At 47.2% G+C, this 27,946-nt stretch overlaps 1 protein-coding gene across 1 annotated transcript in view; it reads left to right on the top strand.

Annotated features, from left to right (window-relative positions):
• The first annotated feature begins 5,676 nt into the window (after nt 1–5,676).
• LOC119442794 (chondroadherin-like protein) overlaps nt 5,677–27,946 on the top strand; it is a 45,070-nt gene continuing 22,800 nt past the window's right edge. The window contains exon 1 of the mRNA XM_037707823.2: nt 5,677–6,132. Coding sequence (XP_037563751.2) covers nt 5,744–6,132 — 389 coding nt within the window. The 5' untranslated portion in view covers nt 5,677–5,743. The remainder of the gene's footprint in view (nt 6,133–27,946) is intronic.

Here is a 27,946-nt window from a genome sequence, read left to right as displayed (position 1 = left end):
GCACGTGCGCAGAGATGCAGGGAGAGACGAACAAAGCGACAGCCGAAGCGATAAGAGCTAAAGCGCCGCCCGTTTGCGCAACAAGTGAAGCGACTAAGTAAAGATATTGCATGCCAAAAAAGAAAATAGCTGAAAACGCATTTTATTTCTACACATAATTGCATCACTTTATACTTTATTGCTATGTCGGCTGAAAAGATAGAGCCACACACTCAAAATTTACTGAATTTTCCTTTGGCTACCAGTGTCATGGCGCCGCTTTATTGCCAATTTCGAAACTTGCCCCACTGTCCACCGCCTGCTTTTAACGGCATGCTTGGGTGTGCACATGCTGTCTGATGAATATTTGCGTGGTGCAGCACCTCAATTGTGATATGCCGGTGTGATCATGTGTATATGCATGCTCTGCGCCGGTTATTCCTTAATAAAATTTGTTGAAAGTCTGCACTGTGTGTGTCTACAAGCTGTCAGTCTTGCCTTCCTCAAACCTTACCTACAGTCATAAATCGCCAGCAAGCCAATTTTCCCACACATATGCTTGTACGCTCCGTTTGCAAGCTTCAGTATGGTGGTGACACAGAAATACCGTTTATATTACGATTGAATAATCCAAATAATCCCAGAGCTCACATTGGCCTTGTGAATATGGACCTTGGAATGCGTGGAAGCATATAGAGCAATAGTTGCTTTAAAGCATGCACCTTATAAGCTTAGCAGACATGACATTCTCCAAAATAAATATTTAAATCTAAGAACCACGATGGTGAAACGAGCAATAGCTATAGGCTTTGCTTAGAATCGGCTCTCCGCAAATCTTGCCGACAGCAAAAGCGGCCTAGTTTTACTAGCCCATAATAGGTCGCCTTTTGGCAGCTGGCTTCCCTCTGTCGGTCGTGAATGCAGTAGCCGAGAGACTACTGCGAAAAAGTAAAGCGCAGAGCACGAATGGTAAGGGCAGAGGCCCAACGTCCGATGTTGAGGCCAGAGGGTGCACCGTATGTGCACGAAGGTTCACACAACTTGAAAAAGCTTGCCATCCGTCATGGTGTGCCGCTTGGGTTTTCTGCCCCCAAACAAGCTTTCTAAGTTTTGTCCTCGAATTTGCTGTGAAAGCAGACGAGGCTACCGCACAAGGCACGAGAAGCCCTTCGTTAAGTTCTCCTGAGATGTGGTTCATGCCATCCCCGTGTCTTGCGGTAAAGGGCACATCGTCCATACCAAACGTTGCGTGGACGACAGCCTAAGGGATCATGCACAAAAGGTAAGCAGGAAATATCACAAGGGCACACATATGGTGGCGTGTGGTTGTGAGGCTCGTTTCTCGCAGACAAGCAAGCTGGGAAGGAGCGGTAAGGCTTCTTCTACACTTGCACTGGAAGCCTTCTTTTTTTTTATCCGAAAGAACTGAGATTTTTGCATAAGTTTGCAGTCAATCGCACTTCTTAACTCTCGCGTTTCACTTCTTGCGCAACCGTCTTTGACGTACACGTGTCCCCCCTGCGGTGTTCCTGTATTATTATTGTGCGCCTGCGTGACAAGGTGATATACAGGGTGTTTCAGCGAACACTTTCAAAAATTCTTAAAGTTTACCTGTGGCAGATAGCCCAATTCTAGTTAATGAGCCGGCCTGCTCAAAGCGGCGGACATTACTTGTGCAAAAAATTGAAATGCATAATTGAATAAATAATAAAAATCCACTAATTAAATTTTTAACTAATTACCTGATGGCCCATATTGTAATCTACAAATTGTAGTCGTGGAGTTCGGAAGACGGATCCACTTGGAACGAATTCTCGGGATAGCACCAGTTTCTGATATTAATTCCCGAACTTTGCGGAGAAATGCATTGGCGTTCCAGTTAATTTTGTGCGTCAATGCATAAAGCGACGTTTTGTTAAGAAACTAACTGGAACGCCAATGAATTTCTTCGCAAAGTTTGCGAATTAATATCTCGAAAGCGGTGGATGCGCTATATCTCTACGTGAGCTGTGCCGGGACCGCCCGAAAACGACGTCACAACCGGGAAAACGCAGCCCCCCGGGAACGTAACAGCGGGGTTCTACTGTAACACTATACGACGCTACGACGCCATCGTGACGCTCGCTCTTCGCTCTTCGTGACGCTCGCTCTAATCACAGAATTCGGCCTTGCGAACTCCACGGCTACAATTCGTAGATTACATTATGGGCCATCAGGTAATTAGTTAAAAACTTAATTATTGAATTTTATTGCGATAGCAATTATATGGACACTCCAAAGCAGATTTCTGCCGTCGGCGTCGCCGTCGCCGTTGCCGTCGCCGTCGCCGTTGCCGTCGCCGTCGCCGTCGCCGTGAGGTTCCGTATGACGTCAATGGAGATGAAATCGTCGCCGCGCGCCGCCGAACGCTGTATGTGCGAGTGAAAGGGCGCGAGGGACGCGCGCTTTCACGGGGAGTGAACGCACGGCGGAGAACAAACGCGCGTTCTGTGCCGTGCTCCCTTAAGGGCTGCAGAAGTAGGCGTCTCTTTCCTCCTTTACAATCACCATATATGTAGAGCAAACGCGCCTTCTTCTGACGCACGAAAGGCCGCGGGGGGGGGGGGGGGGGGGCAGGGAAGGGAGGCGACGTTTAGCTGCGGCACCAAGTGCCTATTCATATCAGAGACTCCGGCAACATTCAGCAACGCCGCACGCATTTTGTGCAAACGCGGGCAAAACGCCGACGGCGTCGACAACAGTGCTGTGTGTTGCCGGTGCTGCTGCATGTCCAAGTTTGTACAGCGGATAAAACTACTATCCTTACTCCGTATAGCTCTCTACTAAGTTGCTATCGCAATTGATGCTTCGCCTTTCGGGTGAAACTGCGACAACTTTTTTAATAATTAGTCGATTATGTATTTCAATTTTTTGCGCAAGTAATGTCCGCCGCTTCGAGTAGACCAGCTCATTAGCTAGAATTGGGCTATCTGCCACAGGCAACCTTAAATAAATTTTGAAAGTGTTCGCTGAAACACCCTGTATAGGTGAAAGCACGAAATATCACAAGGGCACACATATGGTGGCGTGTGGTTGTGAGGCTCGTTTCTCGCAGACAAGCAAGCTGGGAAGGAGCGGTAAAGCTTCTTCTACACTTGCACTGGAAGCCTTCTTTTTTTATCCGAAAGAACTGAGATTTTTGTATAAGTTTGCAGTCAATCGCACTTCTTAACTTTCGCGTTTCACTTCTGCGCAACCGTCTTTGACGTACACGTGTCCCCCCTGCGGTGTTCCTGTATTATTATTGTACGCCTGCGTGACAAGGTGATATACAGGGTGTTTCAGCGAACACTTTCAAAAATTCTTAAAGTTTACCTGTGGCAGATAGCCCAATTCTAGTTAATGAGCCGGCCTGCTCGAAGCGGCGGACATTACTTGTGCAAAAAATTGAAATGCATAATTGAATAAATAATAAAAATCCACTAATTAAATTTTAACTAATTACCTGATGGCCCATATTGTAATCTACAAATTGTAGTCGTGGAGTTCGCAAGACGGATCCACTTGGAACGAATTCTCGGGATGGCACCAGTTTCTGATAGTAATTCCCGAACTTTGCGGATAAATGCATTGTCGTTCCAGTTAATTTTGTGCGTCAATGCATAAAGCGACGTTTTGTTAAGAAACTAACTGGAACGCCAATGAATTTCTTCGCAAAGTTTGCGAATTAATATCTCGAAAGCGGTGTCATCCCGGGAATTCGTTCCAATGGATCCGCCTTGCGAACTCCACGGCTACAATTCGTAGATTACAATATGGGCCATCAGGTAATTAGTTAAAAACTTAATTATTGAATTTTTAATAATTAGTCGATTATGTATTTCAATTTTTTGCGCAAGTAATGTCCGCCGCTTCGAGTAGACCAGCTCATTAGCTAGAATTGGGCTATCTGCCACAGGCAACCTTAAGTAAATTTTGAAAGTGTTCGCTGAAACACCCTGTATAGGTGAAACCTATCCCGCTATTAAACTGTTGTGAGTAGCGCTTGTCTTTGCCTCCCCTTCCTATGCGCGTTGTCTTCTTCTTAGGCTAATTTTCCGCATCAGGCAATGCAGGACCGACCCGCCGCGGTGGCTTAGCGGCTGTGCTGTTGCGCTGCTGAGCACGAGGTCGCGGGATCAAATCCCGGCCGCGGTGGCCGCATTTCGGTTGGGGCGAAATGCAAAAACGCCCGTGTCCCCATGCATTCAGGGCACATTAAAGAAACCCAGGTGGTCTAAATTTATCCCGCCTCAAAATCAGATCGTGGTTTTGGCACGTAAAACTCCAGAATTTAATTTTCTCAATGCAAGACCAACTGGGACAAATAAGTAATTCTTCCTTTTAGCAAGAGCTGTATTAAATTGTTTGGAGCGTTTACTGTCACGATTAATCAGGTACTTATTGTTGCGTCACTATGTATTTTATAACATATTTTATGGTTTGTGATGTGTTACCGTTTTTATGTTTTACACAATAGGTTGTTGATGCCTCTCATACTTTTAGAACTCTCAGATGCTGCTCCTACATAGACTCACACTTTTTGCCTGCAGTATTGCAAAAATAAATAAATACGAAAATAAAGCGGCCTCGGACGCCAAAGCAATGGGCTGCAAAGTAAATCGGAAGTGCTAATTGTGCACATTTCGCCATGTTTCCCAAGTCGTTTATGTTGGCGTTTTGAATCAATCACAGGCGCTGTAGCATCCTTGTGGGCCAATCAGAACAGACAATATTTCGGAATGAGACAATGACCACAATTTCAAGCTGTAGCCACGCTATCTATTCGAAAGTCGGCTTAGACGTGGGAAAGCAACTGCATCCTACAGCGGCTGATATTTTCGCCCAATCACGCAGCACAGAGCTTTACGGAATCTATGCGCATTGAATAATCACAGTCTTCGACCGCTTCGACGTCACATTAGATGAGCGGTAAGCTTTGAGAATCAAATTATACTATAACCATTAACTAATGATCTCTACAACATGTTTTTTTTTTCAAGTTTTGTGATTTCTTTGTTGTACGGAGATATTAAGGCAAAATTGAGTTATCGTTTAGTATAATTTTTTAAACACTTTCACGGTATGAAAAACGAGCCCTCCATTTCCCGCTTCCCATGTCTTAAAAATTTGTTTGTGCCCGCTCTAATTTTTTGAACGGCATTAAGAGCAAGGTCGGTCGCCCACGTATTGGACGCCGAAGGTGAAGGCAGCTCTATATAGTTCGCCTGGCTGATTACGCAACCGTCAAATATGGAGGAGGACCCTGCCAACTAAGTGAATTGAGAGGGCAGAAGAGGGGAAAATACATATGCTCAAACGCTGCTTGATAAGGAAGCAAAAAAAAAAGAGCGCCGTGAAATAAACAATTACTGATAAACACAACCGCATAAGTTTCGTACATATGTTAGCGAGAGCAGTGGAAGCGTACACTCTCTGTTTTGCCTCATCTACGTCGCTATAAAAGTACCGAAAGAAAAGCATTCGTGCTCCCCTTCCCTCCTCATAGTTGATATAATTTCATATAAGCGTCCCCTCTCGCATCCTTCCCCGCTCAGATTCGCCCGCCGCCATCGGGAACCGGAAGAAGGCGGAGCTAACCACCCCGAGTCCCACCTCGTAATTAACTGGGGTGCACAGGCGACGTCGTAAACCGCAAACGAAAGGCAGCAAGCGCAAACGCGCAGCGAAACCGTCGAGAACCGCGGCTTCGGAGCACCAGGGCCGCACTCCCTCACGCGACACCATGCACCGCGGTGGCCACACCGCTCGCGACGCGCTCTTGTTGTTCGCCGTCGCTGCCCTGGCGCCTTCGCTGTGCCTGGCCGACGAGGCCGGCTGCAAGGACACGAGCGGCACCTACGAGACGTCGTACACGTGCGAGGGCTTCGTGGACGCGCGAGACTTCGGTCGCCACCTGGACCGCGGCCGCATCCCTCGCTCGTCGCGGGGACTCAGTTTCATTTTGCGCGACTCGCGTCCGCGCGACTTCCCCGTCGGCTGGCTAGAAGGCGTCAACGCCACCCTGCTCGAGTTTCAAAACGTCACGCTCGCGTCGCCGGAATCGTACGACGCGGTGCTGTCCAGGCTTGCCGGAGACGCGCCAGCGTCCTCCGTGGAGCGCCTGGTCTTCAGGTACGTGTGGTCGAGCGTGCGTTTAGCGATGTGTGCACTATATACATGCACGCATGTTATACTCTATACGTGCATGTGTCTACTATATACAGGGGGTCCCAACTGGCATGCCCCATGATTTAAAGTATGCAAATGTCATGTATACCTGCACAGAACCAAGGTAAAGTTGTTTGCCGTCGCTCGGAGGTACTCGAATTAAATTTTTTTTGCATTCCGCCTAATTAAATAATGTCATAATTAAGTAGGGAACTTCTAAAATATTATCATTAGGTGAAAAGTGTCCATGAGGAAATTGTAGAGAAACATGAAGAACTCCCGATACAGCTTTCTGTTGCTGAATACGTGCTACATAAAGGTGTTATTCCGAGCGTGAAAGAAGCCCGCGAATACACGCAACATTGCCGCGCGACCGGCCGCTCGAGGCGCTTTCCATGTATTCGCGGGATTCAGTCACGCCCCGGAGAAACACGTTTATGTAGCACGTATTGAGCAACAGAAAGCTGTATCTGGAGTTTTTCATGTTTCTCTACAATTTTCTCATTGACACTTTTCATCTAATGATAATATTTGAGAAGTTTATTAATTAATTAAGGCTGATTATGTATATAGGCTAAATGCAAAAGAAATCTGTGCATCTCCTAGCGACGGCAAACAACATTATCTATCTTGGTTCTGTCCAGCTACGTGGCATTTGCATATTTTTACATATTTGTGCATGATAGTTGGGACACCCTCTATACACAGTTTCTCTCGCTCGATAACAGCAGAGAGGTCGCGGCCCCAAGAAACTTCCGGTCACGGGCCTTATCAGTCTACCGCGCCGGAACACAAAGCGTATTTTTAAGTTGTTTCACTGTGCGGAAAGTCTATTTTTAAGTTTTGATACAGTGGACGTTCGCATTACGCCTCAAAGACTAATAGAAAATTTTTTTCGTATATCTTACGGCAACCATGACTTGTAAAATCGTCGTTATGTACAGAGGAAAAGTGTTGAACATCTGCGGTCTTACATTTTAACGCACTCCTGCTACTCGATATCGCCGACAGTCCTTTTCTTGCTCGCTAGATTTAGTGGGCTACGTCAGAAAAACCCAAGTCGTTCAGGGCCTATGTTTGTAAACACGGAAATGAATCCATACAGCAACAAATGATTGACGACCTTATCCGAGAAATTATAAGAGTTGGGTTTAAGGTTTATATAGAGAAAACAAAGAGGTCATTCCACGCCACGCTCTACCCTTTCCGATTCCATTCCAAAAAATTGCGGTCAATCATTTTGCTACACTATTTGTCCTCGTAAACTATTTTGCAAGAAGAAATGTTTTCTGTCTGTGGCAGCGACTTGAATGTTGCCCTGGGGCGCTATAACGTAAAATGATTCCAAACTGTTTTGATTCCAAACTCCTGACGTCAAATTTACGTAACCACCGACCCAAGCCTCGGGCGGTGACCCGCAGCGTTGTCTGAACAACCCAATCAAACACTCTCCTCGTTTATAGGAGGTCACCTTTGTTCGCTTTCAAAACCAATAACATTTTCTACACTCAGCGGCTTTTCTTATCTAATTGGCTGACAAGAGGCGAGGAGCACGCTCTAGTGGAGAGGGCTTTGATGGGGCCGAGCCAGAACAGTGAAAATAGATAACCGCATGAAGAGGGTGGTGCCGGCTTCTCCGAATGGTCCGCTTCGCCTTACTTAGCTTGCGGTGGCTGGTCGAAAATCGCTGCGGCATGCAACGAAAGTATAACACTGCCGCTAAAACGGATCCTCAGCAAGGAAGAGTTGGAAGAGTTGGAGTCATATGCATGCCGAAAGGGCTCGATAACGTTTTACTGCCACGCAAAAAGGTTTATCATGCGCGAATAAATACATGCTCACCGGCAGGTGCGAGTAGCGAGGGCCTGAGCGATCGGCGGGCAGCCATCTTCTATTCCTTTCGGAACGGGGCAGTCTGTGGCTATTCAGAAAATTTTTCACTTTTGTTCGGCATATTAATGCATTTTTTTTCGCGTACACGTTACTTTGACGTGGTGAGTTCTCGCGGTTTTGTGAGGTCGCGTGACAGACAGGCGAAGTGGGCGTAGCCAGAAAACATTGGACCAATAGTAGAGGGCTAATGGTGAAAAGGCGTCGAATCAGGAATAATTATTTTTCTTTTGTGGGGTTTAATCATGCATAATCAGTGTGTGCACCTTATATCAGATGGGGAGCTACTGCGGTTTTCGTGACGTCGCGTGACAGACATGCGAAGTTGGGAGTGGCACGAAAATGATTTTACCAATCGTGGAGGCTGATTGCAGAAATTGGAATCAAAACAGTTTGGAATCATTTTACGTTATAGCGCCCCTGGTGAGCGAAACCAGGGGCGCTATAACGTAAGGTACTACTCTATAGCGTAATACTACACGGTGCCCCATAAATATCTGCTGGATGCTAGAAAAAGAATCGTGCTTTCTTATTCCTTTCCAGGGGCTGCCGCGACTTAGTCTCACAGTGTTCTTTGTGGTTAAGCAATACTGCGATTGCGCTCCAATTCTGATTATTTTTACAAAATACTACAAATTTTACAGACACAGCCCAACTGCATCACATGTCTGGATAGTCAGCAGTTAATGCATAAAAAAGTATTGAAGTCGATGGGCAAGTAGTTTAGAAGTGGAAGATGCGCAAACATTGAAAAATGTGCAAAATTTCTTATTTTCAGGCACATGTAGATTGGTGATGCAGTCCAAGTAAAAAATACATGTTTGAATTCATTTGGAAGGTTGGACAAAACACATTTATTTCGTGAAGTTTAATAGGAGTAAATTTTGTTTTAGGTGAGAAAATAAGTTTTATGTTGAGCATCCACCGCGTCCCTAGGGGTGGTCGATTAATTTTTTTTATTCGATTAACGATTCATCATTCATCCTTTTAGCGTTTAATCAAATAATAGTTTCGATGCCCGTTTTTTCATCAATTAATGATTAATCGAAAACGTTGCCGGGCACTTTTTAAAAGGTTGAAATAGTAATCTACTTCTTTTGCACCCTATAGTTTAATGTTTGAGGGGTGGAATCAAGTTTTAAACACAAGTGTATAAACATTTGAAAAAGGGTAATCTTTAACTTGCTATAGACTTTATATAGTTGGCACTAGTGGCTTTTGAAAAGATAAACAGTAGATGTTATAAAATCAAACTTAGTGCAGGAGGAGGAGGAGAGAAAGAGAAGGCAGGGATGTTAACCAGAAATGCGTCTGGTTGGCTACCCTACTCGGGGGGACGGGAAAGAGGGAATAAAAAGATGAGGTAGAGAGAGGAGGGGAAGGACACGGTGAGCTCGCGCACGCTCGCGGAGGGCCTGAGCAATTCAAAAGGCGTTCACATAGGCCAGTCGTCCTCAAGTAAGACAACAGTGCCTTCACAGCTTTGTGGGCTGACGAGCGATGGGGACGGTCTTCAAGGAGCACCTGCACGGACAACGGTCGATCGTCAAGTCGTCGCAATGCGTTCGATAAAGTTTGTCTTTCCGACTGAAATCGATCGCAGTGACCCAATAAATGTTCTATGTTCTCTTCGCTGCCCCAGACGTCGCACGTGGCACTTTCGGTCATTCCAATCAAAGCACAGTACGCCTTCGTGAAAGCCACTCGCAACCACAGCCGGTATAGAAGCGATGCCTCACGTCGGTGAATGCCGGGTGGAGGTCGGAGTTGGAGCGAAGGGTTCAGTTCGTGTAGCCTCGTGCGCCTTATATTTGGGGTGTTCCACTCTGTTAAAGAGAGCTTGCGTGCCAGGTGACGAAGCTGCCTTCCAGCGTCTGTCCTGGAAACAGGAATGGGAACGCTGTGTTGTTCTTGATGTGACTCTCGGGCAGCTTTGTCAGCGAGATCGTTTCCGCTGATGCCGCAATGGCCAGGTAGCCAATGGAAAATAATTTCGTGGCCTTTCTGTTTGTCGTCGTGGTGAAGTTTGACAATTTCATACGTTAGTTGTTCGTGAGCTCCACGTCGGAGAACTGCCTGCATACTTTGTAAAGCCGGTCTCGAGTCGGAAAACACTGCCCATGTACCAGGACTCTCTGCATCTATAAATTGAAGTGCACTGCGCAGAGCCGTGAGCTCTGCAGCCGTGGACGTCGTGACATGTGAGGTCTTGAATCGGATTGTTAGTCCTCTCGTCGGTATAAACACAGCACCGCCAGAACTGGTCGATGTAGTCGATCCGTCCGTATAGACGTGCACGTGACTGCTGTATCTCTCGTACAACAGAAGTAAGCTCAATTGTTTTAGTGCAGACGGTGATAAATCTGACTTTTTCTGAAGTCCTGGAATTCTAAGTCGGACTTCAGGGCGGCACAAACACCATGGAGGAGACACCAGCCGGCCCGGAGGTGCGTACCCCGATGTAATCGAGGCACGATATGCACTGACAGTTGTGCTATATGACGTGCGGGGTCTTTCCACGGTGAGTGCGGCGAGGTGGTGGCAAGGAGTCCGGGCAATGTGCCTGACATGTGCACGCATTGCCTCGATGGTGATGTGCGTTGTGATTGAATAATCTTGAGCAATGGCGATAGTTTCAGCCGTTGACGCACTGCGTGGTACTCCAAGGCATATCCTAAGAGCTTGCGCCTGAATGCTTTGAATTGTACGCAAATTAGTTTTGCAGGTGTTGGATATAACAGGTAGTCTGTACCGGAGGAACCCAACAAACAACACCCTGTATAGCTGTAACATGGGTTGTGTGGATACCCCCCAGTTCTTTCCTGCAAGGAACTTGAACAGATGACAAATAGCCATCAGGCGCTTTTTCACGTTGTTGACGTGAGGAGTCCAGGACAGATCTCTGTCAATCACAACTCCCAAGAACCTGTGACACTTGCTGAACGATATCACTTGTCGGTTGATTGATATACCGTATGCAGACATTGGCTTCCGCGTAAATGCTACCACTGCGCACTTTTCCCACGTCACCTCCAGTCCTTGTTTACGAAGGTAGCATGATGTCGATGAGGCCGCCTTCTGAAGCCGAGCGCGAAGCTGAAGCCGTGTCACCCCCGACGTCCAGATACAGATGTCGTCGGCGTAGGTAGAGAGTCGAACGGTGCTTGGCAGGTTCTCGATTAGTCCAATAAGGGTCAGATTAAAAAGCGTCGGGCTTAGTACTCCGCCTTGAGGGACCCCGCGGCTACTGTAATACTGGGGTGTCGGGCCATCCCCGGTGAGCACGTAGAATGATCGCATCTGTAGGTAGCTGCGAACCCAGTGGTATGTCTTGCCACCAAGTCCTATTACTTCTAGCGCTTTAAGGATGGCTTCATGGGTGACGTTGTCGTAAGCTCCTTTAACGTCTAGAAACAAGGCAGCAGACAAGCGTTTACACTTCTGGAATTCGACATACGTTACCAAATCGACAACGTTGTCTACAGATGAACGGCCGCGCCTGAAATCTGTTATCGTGTCTGGGTAAATTTCATAGTGCTCTAGGTACCACTCCAGTCGCGTTAGAACCATCCGTTCCATTAGTTTGCCTGCACAACTTACAAGCGCGATCGGACGGTATGACGAAATGTCCAAAGGCGACTTGCCAGCTTTGAGGAGCGGAATCAGGCGACTTGATTTCCATTCCTGGGGAACGGTGCCTGTCTGCCACGAGTCGTTGTACAGGAGCAAGAGTGCCATTCGAGCTCGTTCACCAAGGTTACACAAAGCGCGGTATGTAATGCCATCTGGTCCTGGGGCTGAGGAACGCCTGCATAAAGCAAGCGCAGCTTCAAGTTCGTCTAGAGAAAAAGGGCACTGCATACAGGGATTACGTGAGGATGGTGAGTGGTCAGGAGTCTGCGTTCCAGTGGAACTTGCTACACCGGCAATCCTCCTACAGAAGGATTCTGCGACTTCAATTTCGCTGCATTGTAGGTAAACGGCGAGGGAATTAAATGGGTGGCGCTGTCCAGGGGTTGCACGGAGGCCCCGAACAGTTCTCCATATAAGAGACAAAGGCTTTCGGGGATCCAGAGACTCGCAGAAAGACGCCCATCGTTGTGAAGCCAGCTTATTCATTCGACGCTGTATTTTCTTCTGTGTGCGTCTGGCCAATCTCAAATCATGAATGGACTGTGCGCCTATATCATCGTTCCGCACGGCGTCGAAGTGCACGAAGTTTCTCTAGCTCGAAGTAGAATTCGATGCGTTTGGAGCTTTTCAGAGTCGAATGAGTGACAACCTGTAAGGCACCTTTTATTGCGTCCCCTAGGCTGGATGGCATCTCGTCTCGACAGCGGTCTTCCAGGATTGATTTAAATTTCCGCCAGTCGATTGATTGGACGGCACCGGAGCACTTGGAGCTATTCAGCTCCTCAGTCGTGAGATAAGTTGGGATGTGATCACTTCCCCGCGTTTCCAAGTCCGCGAACCATTTAACTCTTCTGTTAAAGGAGCGCGAAACAAAGATGAGGTCAAGACAGCTACTATACGCCGTTCCTCGCAGATAGGTGGGGCTTCCGCCATTTAACAAGCAAAGTTCTCGTTCAGAAGCAATCGACACCAATGTTCTGCCCCTGGAGTTAATCTTGGAGCTCCCCCAGAGGTAATGGTGGGCATTGAAATCCCCAGTGATAACCCATGGCTGTGGAGTCGTTGTCAAAATTTCCCGTACGCGCTCGCAGTTTAGACGACTTGATGGTGATGATGGTGAACTTAGTGGAGAATTAAAAAAGACACATGGCACTAGTGAATCCCAGTACAGTACAGTTAAACAAGAAACAAGAAAAAAAAGCAAAAGCGAAAGGTGAAATCCAACTGAATTATGCAAGAAATTGCATTATGCACAGGGGAAAAGAAAATTACTGGGGTGCTATGCAGGATGCGCCGAGTTTCTCGTTCGTACGAGTTTCACCCGAGTTTGCTCGATGGCAGTCAGTGAACGGCGATAGCAAGGAACGTGCAAGAACAGCAGGCAAAAAGAAATGTCGAGATAAAGCCGCGCATGACAACATGAGCGCACCCTGCGCGGCACAGTGATTCCGTGCTTCGTGCTTCAAGCACAGAAGACTGCGCAGCAAAACGCGCCAGCGCCGCGTATTGTTATCACCGTATTATCACCATTTAGCAATACCGTGACTGTACCGCTGTCTATCTGCACACTTGCCCTGAGCCACTTGCCACGCCTTTCTAGGGCGCGTAAAGGGCGTGCCTCCTCTTTCGAGCATTATCTTTCTATCCTCCGTCGAATGCGACCAGGGCACATGCGGTGCATTGTTGCGCCTACACTTTCCCTCAATCGATTACGTTCAAATACAACAAATAAAATAAGGAACACTTTATTTATTGAAGTATCTGTTTTTCGTTTGTAATGCCATAAATGTTTCATGACAAACAGAGATCGAGCGAATTATTAAATTTTGCACTTTTTTGCCGCGAGTGGCGACAGTGAGGCGAAAGCTTACACGCGGATACATTTTAGATCGTCGCACGCACGAGGGAGTTCATACGGTGAGCAGTCGCCAGGGGCACTGCAGTGCTATCCTTGATAAAGCCCCTATATTTATAAAAGTAGCGCCATTCTTAGATCTTGCCGCCACCGCGCTCATCCCGGCGCTTCCTCCTCGCCCTCTCTTAGCCGCCTCCTGTCGCCCCAGCCTCCTCCGCTCCCCCATTGGCCAATCCGTGTCACGTGGAAGTTCGCGTCGCGCTTTTGTATATTTTTTTCTTTCCAGCGCGCTCCGACTGCCATTCTCGGGCCTGTGCGACGAAAGTGCTGTACGCACAAACGGATCAAACGTGTTAGGGACAAGAACTTCGTTGTGATGGCATGCTGCTGCGATTTAAGTTGCCGCAACCGACAAGGCGAGGGCAAAAGGCTTTTCTTGTTTACCATCCGGCGTGCGCAAACGCTTGCTGCACACTTGATATTTGCGCCGTCTCGCATCGTCGCGTTGCTACTTCCAAAACGGCATTATTAAGACCAGTTACTGACTGACGAAGCAAAATCGCGCCTCGAGAACGTCTCCGCAGGGCGCGATCGAAGTTTTCCTCGGATTTCCTCTGGTAGCGCGTTAGCTGTCGTCTGCCACGGCAGGCCCGACGCAGGCGGCGCCACTGTCGATATCGCGCCTCGATCGCGTTGGTCGCGCCGAGCGCAATAGTGGAATGGAGGAGGAGGGAAGTGGATGGCGCTACTTTTATAAATATAGGGGCTTTAATCCTTGATAGGGTGCCTTGATGCCCGCGCGCATCGAGGCACTCTAATCATTGATAAAGTCAGTCATGACAGTGATCTTTCCATTTCCTGACTATTAGGGGAATGGCCACGCAGCGCTGCGGCATGGTTGTTCAGCGCAGGTGCTTCACTTAGGCTGCTATTAAGGCCGCCGCTTTACCAACTGAAACGACGGGAGCAACGGTTGTCACTGCAAAATGGCTGTGCGGTATTCTAGGGTCCGTAGTGACGCAGCACAGTGAAAGTGCACCAGTTTATCTGCGTGCGCGAAGCCTCCGCGATGCATTGCAAGGAAGAGCGCGCTGCCCAATGACACAATTCATCGCTTGTCATCGCTTGCCCAGTGAAGGTGCCTCCGTTCGCATGTATACGCAGAGTTGTTCTCTCTAATGTGCTTGCCGATTGTCTCTGCTGCTGAGCTAACAGCGATCGCAGATAGATATAGTAACGACAGCGCAGCAATCGCGTTTTGGCGGGTGATGGCTCCTGTGTGCAGTTAGGAAATTAAACTTCGAACGCAGGAAGGGGTTGCAACTATTTAGTGTGCCGTGCTTGTGATGAAGAAATGCCATCGCACTGTGTTTAAAAAAGCGAGCGTTTCTCGGCGCTGACCGTGTTTGCGACACTGCAGATCCGATACACCACCGATGACAAAGCAGCCATCTCAAACAACAGCTGCGATACCTTTACGTTGGAAAACACTACGCACTGCTCAGCATCGTCATCCACCACGGCGCATCGACACCTTGCAAGCAGCTACAGTGTCGTTCCGATAATTATTTGCTGTGCGCTACGTCACTACAATGCAGACAATGAACCATGTTGTGGGGCCATCACAGCCTAAGAAGATAGATGCATGAACCAGCGAAAGTCGCCGCTTTGTTTTTGATAGTGGTTCTCAGCTACAGTGCATCACCGATGGCAGCGTGCTGTGCGTAGTTTCTGTCGGCGGTCAAGATTGTTGATGCCTCTCAGTTCCGCACCACGTCGCTGTTGCCGGAAAATAAGTTGGGCGTGGCCCAACCGTGGCGGGCGCGCGCACAAGAGTTACATGCCTCGCGCGGGGCGTGACCTATGGTTTTGATTGACACGCGAACTCGGGCCAAACTCGTACATCGCGTAACCCCCCACGAGTTGAACTCGGGAACATGGTGGCGGCAGCAGCAGCCTGTGTGATCGCATCCAGCGGCAGTAAGCATCAATATGACCGTCTGGACTCGTTCACCGACGTGACCGACGTAGAGTTTCAGCCTCACTTTTGCCTTTCCAAAACGTGAGTGCGCTGGCTGTGTGACGAATTAGGCGAAGGCCGTCGTTTGCGGAGATAGGGTGGCGGGCAAATTATGCTTTCCCAGCGTAGACTGGTGTGACTAGGCTGCGGAGGAATAGTTCGTGCGATCGCTTCGGCTCTCTCCTGTTTCAAGCATGCTCGTCCACCGCGCCCCAGCCCCAGGCCAGGTCCGGCGTCGTCATCGGAGTACTGGAGCACCTGCGAGCACCTGGGGTTCAACCCGGACCAACCAACCTGCGCAGGCGAAGTAGTCACATTATATTGGAAGACTCAGAATGGACGCCGGGCTGCCTTCTGGTGCCGAAATCAGTTTTGGTGCCGAAATCAGTTTTGGCAGGTACACGGTACCGCTGCACGGCACGGGCAGAGAGGCGAAGGAAGTTACTGCGCCAACACGGACCGCCTCGGCCGTCCGAACGACCACCTCTCGAGGCGGCAAATGATTTGACTCACGTACTGCGTGAGCAAAAGCGTAGACATATGGATGTTGAAAGAGACCGTAGACTTGTTTCCTCTATCGGAGCACGCCATCGCCGACTGGTGGAGCTACCCCCGTAAGGTCGGGAGGGACGAGCTGCTGGCGCGAGCTCCACTCGGTGGCCCCGGGAAGACAGCGCAAATTGACGAGTGCCTTCTTCGCGGCGACCAAAAGTGCAATCGAGGCCGCCTAATGACGGGCGACAACGTTCCGCCGAGCCGCCAAAACTACGGTGGTGTTAAAGATGGTGGCCCATGCGTCTTCGGCATGGTCTGCGCGACCTGAGGGGTGCTGCTACTTTTCAAGGTCGACCGACGAAAGGCGGCGACGCTAGGCGCCATTATTGCAGCCAATGTTCAACTGGGGACCATTATTCATAGTGACGAATTGGCCCATACAACTGTGTCCCAAATTCAGTAGATGCTAACGGGGCTATGCCTTAATCTGCATTGGGAGACAGTTAACCACAGCGTGCACTTTGTGGAAACCAACACGGGCGTTCACACGCGAAAAATAGAAAGTTATTGTCAAAAAGTGAAGCGCCACCTCGTCAGCAGTGGGTACAGAGTAACTGCACTGATGCTGGAGTCCCGCCTGGGATGAATGTGGTGGCACTCAACGGCCACGTGCGCTGCAAAGACCCTTTCTTGCGTTTGTTAGAAGCCACGGATCGCTGGGGCTACCCAGTATCAAGTCTCTTTCCTGCGGCTGTTAGAAGCCAAAGCTCGGCGCTAGCCAGTATGAAGGTGCGTCACAATGTAAAAGAAAATAAAGCGTAGTTTTTTTATCCTTGCATGAGAGCTTTCCGACATTCCTGAGTGCTTACACGGTAAGCGCGCGGCAAACCACTTCTGCGCTAGCCGACGCTCCCTTCGTCTCGAAGCCTTACTTTAGCGCGAGCAACGAGCGATCTGTTCAAAGCCCAGTGTAAAAATCAGGCGCACACCAATCTGTGCTCGGAAATGCTAGCGCAAGCACATAGCGAGCCGCGCCAATCCAATCCAGAGGAAGAAAGAGGAGGGCGAGCGTGCCTTCGTGGTATAACGCGAAACGATTAAACTACAAATTAGTCTAATACGCATTCAGTGTACTATTTGTAAACTTTAAAAGACCTATACCCTACGGTAATGTGACTAATATCATTGTACTAAATGCATTTATTTGATAACTTGCTTGTGCCTCTAATGCACTCGGTGGAACGACAAACAAGTGAAACAATGCACGACCATGCACCGACCGTATGATCACGTGAGCCCCAGTTTGTCGACCGCCCATATGGCAACGCCCAAGGGATGATGGCCACCCAGAGTGAATCTAGATAAACCAATGAAACTGGAGGTGTGCCGACGGACAAACTTTGTCTTGTTACCATTAGTTCTTTCATCTTGGGGCGTCGCCAGAGCTCGTGAAGATCCCGAGTTTCGCCAAACTCGGGGCATCCTGCATAGCACCCCTGGTTTAGGATTTTAAACTACATACTCTTTTCTACAGAGCGAAGGAATGTCAATTGGCTTTGATGTTCGGATGAAACCGACACCTTCTTTGAATGGCCACACAGAACCAGCATGCCAGAATAGAGGCTCGGACGGTACAAATTTGCGGGAATAGACATGAACTCTATCGCTATGTCAAATATATGCTCCAAACCGGCGCCCATGCTGTACCATGTCTGTAGTTTACTGGGAGTGGCACGACGATCAACGACTGGGTTGCTATAGTATGCATTGAATTGCGTGGGAATTTCAAGCCTCCGGCTTAATTCGGGCGGCGTGGTGATGTGTTCGGTGTGGGGAAAGAGAGGGGAAAGCGCTCGGCTCGGCATCACTCCGAACTCGGGAACAACCGTCGATAGTCGCTCTACCACAGTGGCGCAGTGACTGCTCCTACGCCGCCATTTCAGTACGTGCTTGTTATGTCAATGTGGGATGTCCAGTCCAATACCGCCGTTAAAGTGACGCCTAGGTATTTGACTTCATCAAATACCTAGGCGTCACTGCACTAAAACATTATTTAGAGAGTATGAACTAGGCACTTTTTTCCTTTTGTTCGTAAATTGAACATGATAACACTTTGCTACGTTCAAATCCATCTTCCATTTAGCACACCAGGAACATATTTTTTCGAGATCAAACTGCAACACACTCGTATGTTCGGCACATGAAACAGGATGGTATACAACGCAATCATCCGCATACAGTCTGATATTCGAAACAACGCCTTCACTTAAATCATTGATAAAAATAAGGAACAGCAACGGCCCAAGGACCGACCCTTGAGGCACACCTGATAAAACATTAACCGTTCTCGACGTTGCACCGTTCAGAACCACTTTTTGTTGCCGTTTATGCAAATAATCTTTAAGCCAACCGTAAAGTGAATCGGGGAGGCCAAGAAATGACAGTTTGTACAAAAGTAAGTCATGCGGGACTACGTCAAACGCCTTTCGGAAATCAATAAAAACAGCATCTATCTGCGTACTATTGTTAAAGCCGAGTGCAACGTCATGTATGAATTCAGTAAGTTGAGTGGTACAGGATAATCCCATGCGAAATCCATGCTGGGTCGGGATGAAGAAATCATGGTTATGAAGATGCTTAATAAGACCAGAGTAAATAACATGTTCTAGTGTTTTACAACAACCAGATGTCAAAGACACTGGTCTGTAATTGCTTGCCAAAGCCCGACAACCACTTTTAAATATAGGAGTTACATTGGCCATTTTCCAGTCACTAGGTAATTTTTGACAATTTATTGACTTGGTTATTGACAATTTATTGACTTGATTATTCATCTTGTTTTTGAACGAACAGTATTTCTTTCGCCACTTTTCATACTGTCCGCTAAGTGCACTATAGCTCTCGCTCAACGGAGTTGCAGTGCGCGTTCGCCGCTGAGACGCACGTGCTATCACGCGGGAGGTTTGCGCCCTTCAGAAGGTTCACATTCTGTGGTTCACAGAGACAGCGCCCGTTCCTGGGCCGGCTGTTCTATTCTACTTCTCGTCCTCGTCTTCCCCTCGGTCGCCCCTAAGCGCCCGGTGTCCTAGCACCCGAGCCCAAGTGCCCAATGTCTTTATCTTCATTATACTCGGCCACACTGCTGAAGATAGCTCTGGCGGTCGTGAGGGCGCGCTGATGATGGAAATCCATTGCATAGTCGTCGTCGGAAGTAGTCATCGTTAAGACCGTTCAGCGCGCAACCAGCTCCGCAGCGACCACTGACGGTTCCAAGACACGTTTATCACCAAATTCCGTTGCGCGTCTCTTGTCGAAATTCGAACAAAATGTACTCTTCCAATGGTAATTGCATGTGGTCATTCCACGCCAACTGTCCCAACCGTGGCGCTCGACCAATATCCATTTCTCTCAAGAAATTACAAAAAAATGCCAAGTATTAGTTGCGCGGTATTTTAGCAATGTATTTTGAGCGCAAAATAAAAAAAAACCTTGGGTGCGCAAGGGCCGTTTGAATTTCACGAAACGTTGGAAAACCAGATGCGAAACAAGGTCTGCCAAAAATCAACCGTCTCGCGAATTATTTTAAGTTTGGTGTTTTTGTATTTTCTGAACATTCCTCTTTTATTAAAAAAACTGTTTGACAGGATACTTTATTGGTCTTTAACTCTTGACACCGACGCAAAAATGCCCAAGTTATAGCATTTATGGTAATTTTTTCCCAAAAAATGGTTACTGAACAAAACATGGAATAATTTTCGTAGAACTGTTCTTAAAACGCACTATCTCGTAAACTTTTATTTTCGCCTCTGTGCAAAGCACAGGATCTAAAATAAAAGCTTGAACTCAGCACAAATGCTATTTTCACCTATGTTTAGACGTTGGCAACACACTAAGGTAGTCCATGAAAAAATACGCGGAAAAGCTAATATAATTGAGGAGCATAACTACTTTCCCCACGGATATGTTAATCGAAGTAATTTGTGCTTTCCCCGAGAAAACAAAATGTGAATTTGAGTCTCACCATTGCAATATTTTGGTTCGCGCTTCGACTTTACCCTCATGGCACATTGGCGGGAAATACAAACCAGCGTGCTGCACATGGTGGTGCGTGCAGAGAGGAATAAAAGCAGTGATCACCAGAAATTCGTCAGAATTTCAATGCTGAAGAATTTCAAGCCTACTTAAGGTAGGTCGACATTGCGCCCTTGCGTGCTACTGGAAGTATACGTGGGCGGCCGCCTACGCGTGAAGTGGTAGTGCGGGAACCAAATCACTTTCATGAGCGTGAACTGGGAACCACCACTTACACGACACACGTTAAGTCACCAGCGAAGAAAGACGAATACATTGGGCGAATATTGTTGATAGGCAGCTTTATGGAGCATATTTCACTGTAGTTCCGTGATATGTCTCTACTATTATTCCAGCTACTTGGGGCCAAATAGACAGTAGTCGACAAATGTTTGGTCGGCACACGCAGCACAGAGCCTGTGTAATGTCAAGCCTGAAGAAACCAATAAGGACAGCTGTTTATAATTGGGGCAATGTGGTACTTAAGTCAATGATATTGTTATATACGGGTTGATCGCGTTTATACACGGGTTGATCATTTTTAAGTTTTACGGAATTTTGAAAAATAGGCTCTTGCAGATAACATAATGCTAGTCCTTGAGCGGGATTAGTCAGAGAGCCCGACATTACTTGCACGATAAAGCAAAATAAATATTCAACTAATTACCAAAATTTCCCGAATTAGCGGCCTAATGAGTCACTTTACAGCACATTGCAATTTACGAATTCTGGCCGGTCAGTTTACAATATTCACTTGGAATGAATTTTTAAAATGACACTATTTTCGAGATATGAGCCATAAAGCTCGCAGCAATAATTATAGATTATTAAACGTACTTTTTTAACAAAACGCTCTTTCATGCATTCAAGCACGAAAGTAACTGGCACGCTAACGTATTTCATCCGACATTTTGGGAAATAATATTTCGAAACTGGTGTTATCCTGGAAATTCATTTCAAGTGGATAGGTCTTGCAGGCTCACTGGTTACGATTTGTAAACTGCGATATGTGCGGTGAAGTAACTAATTAAGAAGTTAATTAGTCGTTTTTTGATAACTAGTTCAGTGCGTGTCGATCTCTCGTGCTAGTTAAATAATTCAGCTCAAGAATAAGATTTATGAAATCTGCCACTGGCGATTTTCAAAAATGGCGTAAAGCTTGCAAATGATTACCCGTTTAATATTCAAAGAATACATACGTTAAAGTGGGGTAAAGAGGAAAAAAGAAGAGAGAGAGAGAAGGTAGAAAGCCTTAGAAAAATAAATGCCCCTCCTGTGCCACTAAGTATAACGGGACAATGAAAAAAAAGCCAAAAGAAAGAAAGGAAAAAATATTTAGAAAAGGGCAGGGGGGAGCCTATCCGGCTAGCCACAACAAAGGGAACGGGCAAGGTATTCGGCGGAGTTTATTTGATTATTCATTCAAAGAATACAGTACGGAAAAAAAAGAATCGAAAACCGTATGCTGCTGATACACCACCTATTTTCTTACCCGGCAAATTCAGTTGGTTTGTGTGTCCCGCCAACATGTTATGAGATGAAGTCAAAGCGCGAACCGATATATTGCAGTGGTGGGACTGAAATTCAAAATTCATTTTTTTTCCTTGGTCAAAACGCAAATTACTTCGAATAAAGTTTCCGTGACGAAATTTGTTATGCTTCAGAATTATAATCGCTTTTGTGCGTATTTTTCCACGCACCACCTTCGTTAAGTGTCACCGAAACGTCTGCACATAGGCCAAAATAGCATTTTTGCCAATATCATGCTTTTATTTTAGAGCGTGTACGCAGCACATCGGCGAAAACAAAAATTTTAAAAGATAGTACGTCCTAGGGAGAGCTCAATTAAAGTTTAAAGTAAATCCGGGTTTCGTTCCATGACAGTCTTTTGTAAAATGATTCCCCAAAACGCTATAATTTAGGCACGTTTACCTCAGCGCTAAGGATTGAAAAACATAAAACGATTTTGTGAAACTGTTTTATAATGAAAACACAGTGTTCTTACAACGCAAAAACTCAAAGTTTGAAACAATGCACGAAACGGTTGATTCTTGGCGAATTTTTGTTTCGCGCCTGGTTTTCCACCGCTTCATGAAATTCAAATGAGCCTCACGGGCCCAAATGTTTTCCGATCAAGGTATTTCGGGAAAATTCTGTGCATATGTAATATGCACAGTATTGCAAGCAATGTAAGTAATGCTTATATACGTGCATTTTCTCTTTTTTTGTGAGAGAAATGGATATTAGTCGAGCGCCACCACGGTTTAGACAGTTGGCGTAGAATCACCCTTATTTCACTGCCATATACTTGCAATTACGTCGCTGCCTGAGATGGCGACACCTGGCCTGCCTAGGCCTGCCAGCTTCAGGCCAAATGGGTAGCCCTTTCTAACCCGTTTGCCCCCTTCACGGGAAATTAATGGCGTTGCAGACTTTAGCAACGCCTAATCTCATCACGGCAGGAAAATACGGCCGTTATCTCGGCGATTTTCTTGAGGCTGGTTCTCGATATTGACGGATAGAGGCCTTGCATCTCTCGTTATCGAGATTCACCAACTAGGCTACACCCACCAACATAGGTCAAGACTCACCAACTAGCCCAAAGTTTTACCTCGCCTAGCCTATGGTCACGCACAGGCAGGGGTGGATCCAGGGTAGCATTCAAGGGGGGGGGGGGGGGGCGTTCACTACAGTTGCACAGCAGAGAACGGGAAGGTGCGGAGGGCGGAGCGAAAGTTGCGCCTGAAGAAATCCACACAAATACTCTATTTTTTTAAGTGCTGGCGCTCTAAACCTGCGTCCACCTTGCATACTATAGTTGTATAGGCGTTGAAGCAAAAATGAAAGCTTTCAGCACTAGATAATGGTCCTGAAAAAGCGCGAAGCTATTTTTGTCCTAAACAAAATAAGAACAGAAGTACGCAGTGTGTACGTGTGACTGGTGATCAGAGGCAGTGACTATGTGGGTTAATAGGTTTGCAAGACAAATCTCAGCACGTCCGCCGTGATTTCTGGCGTTAAGTTCTAGTAAGAGCTGAAAGCACAATCTTGCGATAGACATTCAGTAAGATTAAGTGTATATATGCTATGTATGGCTTAGGAGTGAGGATCCACGGCAAATATCTCAGCAACCTTCGGTTTGCAGACGACATTGTTCTGTTCAGCAACACTGAAGACGAATTACAGCAAATGATTTAGGACCTTAACCGAGAAAGTGTAAGAGTGGGGATGAAGATTATATGCAGAATACAAAGATAATGTTCAATAGCCTGGCATGGAAACAAGAATTCACCATCGCCAGTCAGCCTTTAGAGTCTGTAAGAGAGTACATGTATCTAGGTTAATTATTCACAGGCGACCCTGATCATGAGAAGGAAGTTTACAGCAGAGTAAAATTGGGTTGGAGTACATACGGCAGGAATTACCAAATCCTGACTGGGAGTACCACTGTCGTTGAAAAGAAAAGTGTACAATCGTTGCATTCTACCGGTGCTAACATATGGGGCAGAAACTTGGAGGTTAACAAAGACGCTCGAGAATAGAGTGTACTAGAGAATGGTGGAGTGGGCCGAACGGCGCTCTCCCGCTGAGACGCCGCGTGTGGAAAAATTGTGCGAGGGCGCTGCGAGCGAACTGGATTGGGGCAGAGACACGCTCTGCCGCATAACCAACGTACTTTCGTTGCGGGCGCCGAGGCCGATTGCGCATAGTACGCTCTTAAAATAGCGCTTTATTTCAAGTGCAAACTTATGTTTACACCATTTTGCCAACAAATATATTTGTGGCATGGATTATTAAACGCGACGTCTTCAATTTTGTTGTCGTTGTCAAGCGCGTCGTCTTCTAGCGAGCGCGCGTTCGGTACGCGGACGCTGGCGGACGCCCAGTTTTTCTCGCAGAACGTCTGTGCAGTAGACTTTTTTATGTTTTAGTTGCTTTAGTGCGCCCATGACTCCTGACAGCCGGTACCAAATGTAGTTTTAGCAAGGTGAACTGCTGTTTTGCCACTGTCTTATAAAAGTAACTGGTATCTCTGCAACATGAAGGCTACGTAAGAAAATTTTATTATTGATATCGTGTCATTTTACGCGCGCTTCTTGTTGGTGGATATTGATCAGGGACAATTATCCAGCAAAACAATATTAGAGTGAACTAAACCCGGTTTATTAACTGCATGGCGCGAAGAATGACCAATGTATTTCTAGGTAATTAAATCAAAGGGTACAATGAGATATATATTCACGATATGTATGTAAGAGAAAAAATAAGATATATTCTAAAGGCACTAATCGAAAAAGCGAGATCTCCCCACAGGAATAAGGGCACGTGTTTGCAGTATAACAAAAACTCTTATTAGTGAATACTGCACATAAAGCTCTCATTCACAGAAATTATAGTCATAGCAGGCAAAACCATCTTATTATATGCGAGTGTTATATTGATATACTGTACGACGCCGAATAGTCGTTTCCGTTCGAATGTAACGCATAACAGCACCAGTGAAGTCTCAAAGGTGAGTGAACGATACAAGTAAGGGCTGTTATTCCGAATGATTGTGCTGCCGGAGAGTCATGGCTGTTGCGCAGAGGCGTAGTTCCTGAGAGAATTCAGGCACGGGTGTTAATAAGTCCTGCTTAACAAGTTCCTAGCTGTCATTCAATATAAACGCCCCGTTTGGGGGCAGCCTGTAAATCTGCTAACTTGATTCAGGCTAGGAAAACTTTTTTGACAGTCTCACCGTGTATGCCAACGTTGGTGTTTGCAATCCATTATGACTGGGTGCCCCATGTGGTACCACACTTATCTTCGTCAACGAGCGCAACATATCTGCATATATATGTACGTGTATGTGAGACATGTCATTCCTTTAATTGTTTCATTATGGTCGTTATGATGGTGCGCCGGAGAACTGAAAACAGACTTTTATAGTATACAAGCTGCTGAGTTGAGCGGTTATAGATTTGGGAACGGCCTTACGTTTATGTATGAAATATAGGATAAGCGTAACATGTTTTTCTCGGAAATCAGATTCGAGAATAATTTACAACTATTTTGTTTACACCCCCTAGAAAAAAAGCCGAAGAACGCAGCCACCTGCTTTTCTCTTTTTTCATTTCAACAAATTCTTGGGTTTTACGTGGCAAAACCACGATATGATTATGAGGTTTAGTTTTCACCGCCTGGGCTTCTTTAACGCGCACCTAAATAGAAGTATACGATCGTTTTTTTTCCATTTCGCTCCTGTCGAATTCCGCAACCTTAATTGAAGCCGCGAGCTCCAGTTTAGCAGCCCAACGCCGTATCCACTATATAGCCACTAATTAGGCTGCCGCGCCAGCTTTCTTTCTTTCCTTTTTCTTTGAAGTATCAACTGGGTAAAAAATTTCCACGTACAGCTTACGGCGAAAGATTAGCATATAGAATGACTAACTAAAACTGTTTTCGGCGCTCAAGGTATGACCGCAGTAAGTGACTCCGTACCAATTACTCCGCATTCGGTTACGCGAGGAAGGCGGAAACTTTAATGGAATGTTGCGCTGCAGTTCACTCTATTTTTATCTATGACAATGCTTCCCGTAAATCTGAGTACAAGGCGCCGGATGGGGCAGAAATGCTTTACTTGGTTGAAGCGACAAGCAGGAAGGTTACATATGTTTCTTCGTCTGCGAGTCGCAAGACCTACTGATGGAAAACTATATGCGCAACAATACACACGAGAGATACATGCTGCTTGAAGAACTAGACAAATATTTTTTCTCCAAAGGGAACCGTAAGTACAATAACATAGTAGAATGAAAGCCGACACTGCGGCCGCAATGCACGCGCAATCACCGAGTGACATTAAAAAATAAAATAAAGAAGCGAAAGAGAGGAATTTATTCTTAAGGCATAAATACATGTCATATGCAATTATGAAGACCATTTGAGTGGTCTAAACGCAAATACCAGCGCGCGAAGTAGTACGAATGACCCTGCCGAGCAGTATCGCAGCAGTTTTTAACAGCGCGACCTTGATGCGGCCCAATCCATTTCGATCGCAGCGCCGCCACAGTAATTTTCCACATCGGGTGCCTCACTGCAAAGCATGCGCCACCCCAGCCGCTCGTCCCACTTGACCGTGTTCTAGTACACTCTACTGACTGCAAAGCATGCGCCGCCCCAGCTGCTCGTCCCACTCGACCGTATTCTAGTACACTCTAGAGCACTGCACGGGCTCGGGCTTACCCGAAAGCCCGGGCCCGGCCCGGCCGGGTAGGGCAGTTTTTTCACGGGCCGGGGCCGGGCTCGGACTTTCTGGTGGTGTGCACGTAGCGAGTGTCAAGTTGTCCTCGCGCGTCTCGACTCTGAAAAACATGTTTTTTTTCGGTCTCGGGCCGGGCTCGGGCCTAAGGTAAAGGGGTGGCGGGCCGGGCGGGTAACGTAGATTATTTCCGCGCCCGGGTCGGCCCCGGGTCTCGCCATAAAACTCTTGGTCGGGCTCGGGTGGGCAGCCCAACGTAAAAACGGGCCCGGGCCGGGCCCGTGCAGTGCTCTACACTCTACTCGAGAACAAGTTAAGGACCGCACAAAGAGCGATCGAACTAAAAATGTTAGGCCTAACGTTAAGAGACAAAAAGAGAGCGGTGTGGATCAGAGATCAAACGTGGATAGACGATATTCTAATTGACATTAAGAGAAAAAAATGGAGCTGGGCCGGCCATGTAATGCGTAGGATGGATAACCGGTGGACCATTAGAGCTACAGAATGGATACCAAGAGTAGGGAAGCGCAGTCGAGGATGGCAGAAAACTAGGTGGGGTGATGAAGAACTTTAGGAAATTTGCAAGCGCAAGTTGGAATCAGCTAGCGGAAGACAGCGGTAATTGGAGATCGCAGGGAGAGGCCTTCGTTCGCAGTGGACATAAATATAGGCTGATGATGATGACGATGATACGAAGTGAGGTTAATAGTTTTATCGGCTGTATAAACTTGTAAACATAGGGATACTAACTAAATTGACAAGCATGGTGTCACGCGCTCACAAGCTAGCATGGACACATCTCACTCGATGACCGCGGAAACTCGCTGTCAAAGCGCTGGTATGAGGAAACGAGGCAGCAGCAGCGAGCGAAACATTCGTGCAGTCGCTCGCATTAACGCGAACTAAGCCGCCAAAACACAGCTACGCACGGACTCTGTCCCCGTCGCAGATGGTTTTCAAGATACAGCGGCCGCCTGGAGTAGAAAATCCCCCCCCCCTCCATGTGAGGGAACACGGCTCAGTGCCAAGGCGGCAGTGGCGCACTGTACGGGCAGAGAAACTTCTGGGGCAGCGTTTCGCAGCGAAAACAGCGGGAGCGGAAAACAATCAATGAACCAGCCGCCGCGGGATGAAATGTAGGAAGGGGGAAAAACCCCGAAAAATGGGAGGGCGGTGTGGACATTATAGTGCTTGGGTGCAGGGGGTGGAGCACTGAGGATGTCTTCTAAACAACAAGAGATGGGAAGATCGTGGGCGTTGCACCATCGAAGTTGCGAAGTCAACATACGCCTGTTCTGAGCCCAAAGTCATGCACAGAATATTATATTGCCGACGGATGAAACGGATGGGTGGAGACGAATGGGTGGAGTTGCGCATGAAAGGATAGGCAGGGGGGGGGGGGAGAGCAGGCCTCCCCTCTGGGCCTCCCCTCTGGATCCGCCACGGCGCACAGGCAGCTCACAATGTCACTGGCGCCGTCTATCACCGCTATCGCAAAAGACGAAGAAACGGGCCACGGGGCGACAGATGATGCCACCGTTCCGTCTAGGAGAAATCAGTATCTTTTGTGCTG

This window comes from Dermacentor silvarum, chromosome 1 (genome assembly GCF_013339745.2).
Source record: "Dermacentor silvarum isolate Dsil-2018 chromosome 1, BIME_Dsil_1.4, whole genome shotgun sequence".
Classification (NCBI taxonomy): Eukaryota; Metazoa; Arthropoda; class Arachnida; order Ixodida; family Ixodidae; genus Dermacentor; species Dermacentor silvarum.
This window is presented reverse-complemented; position numbering and strand designations above follow the sequence as displayed.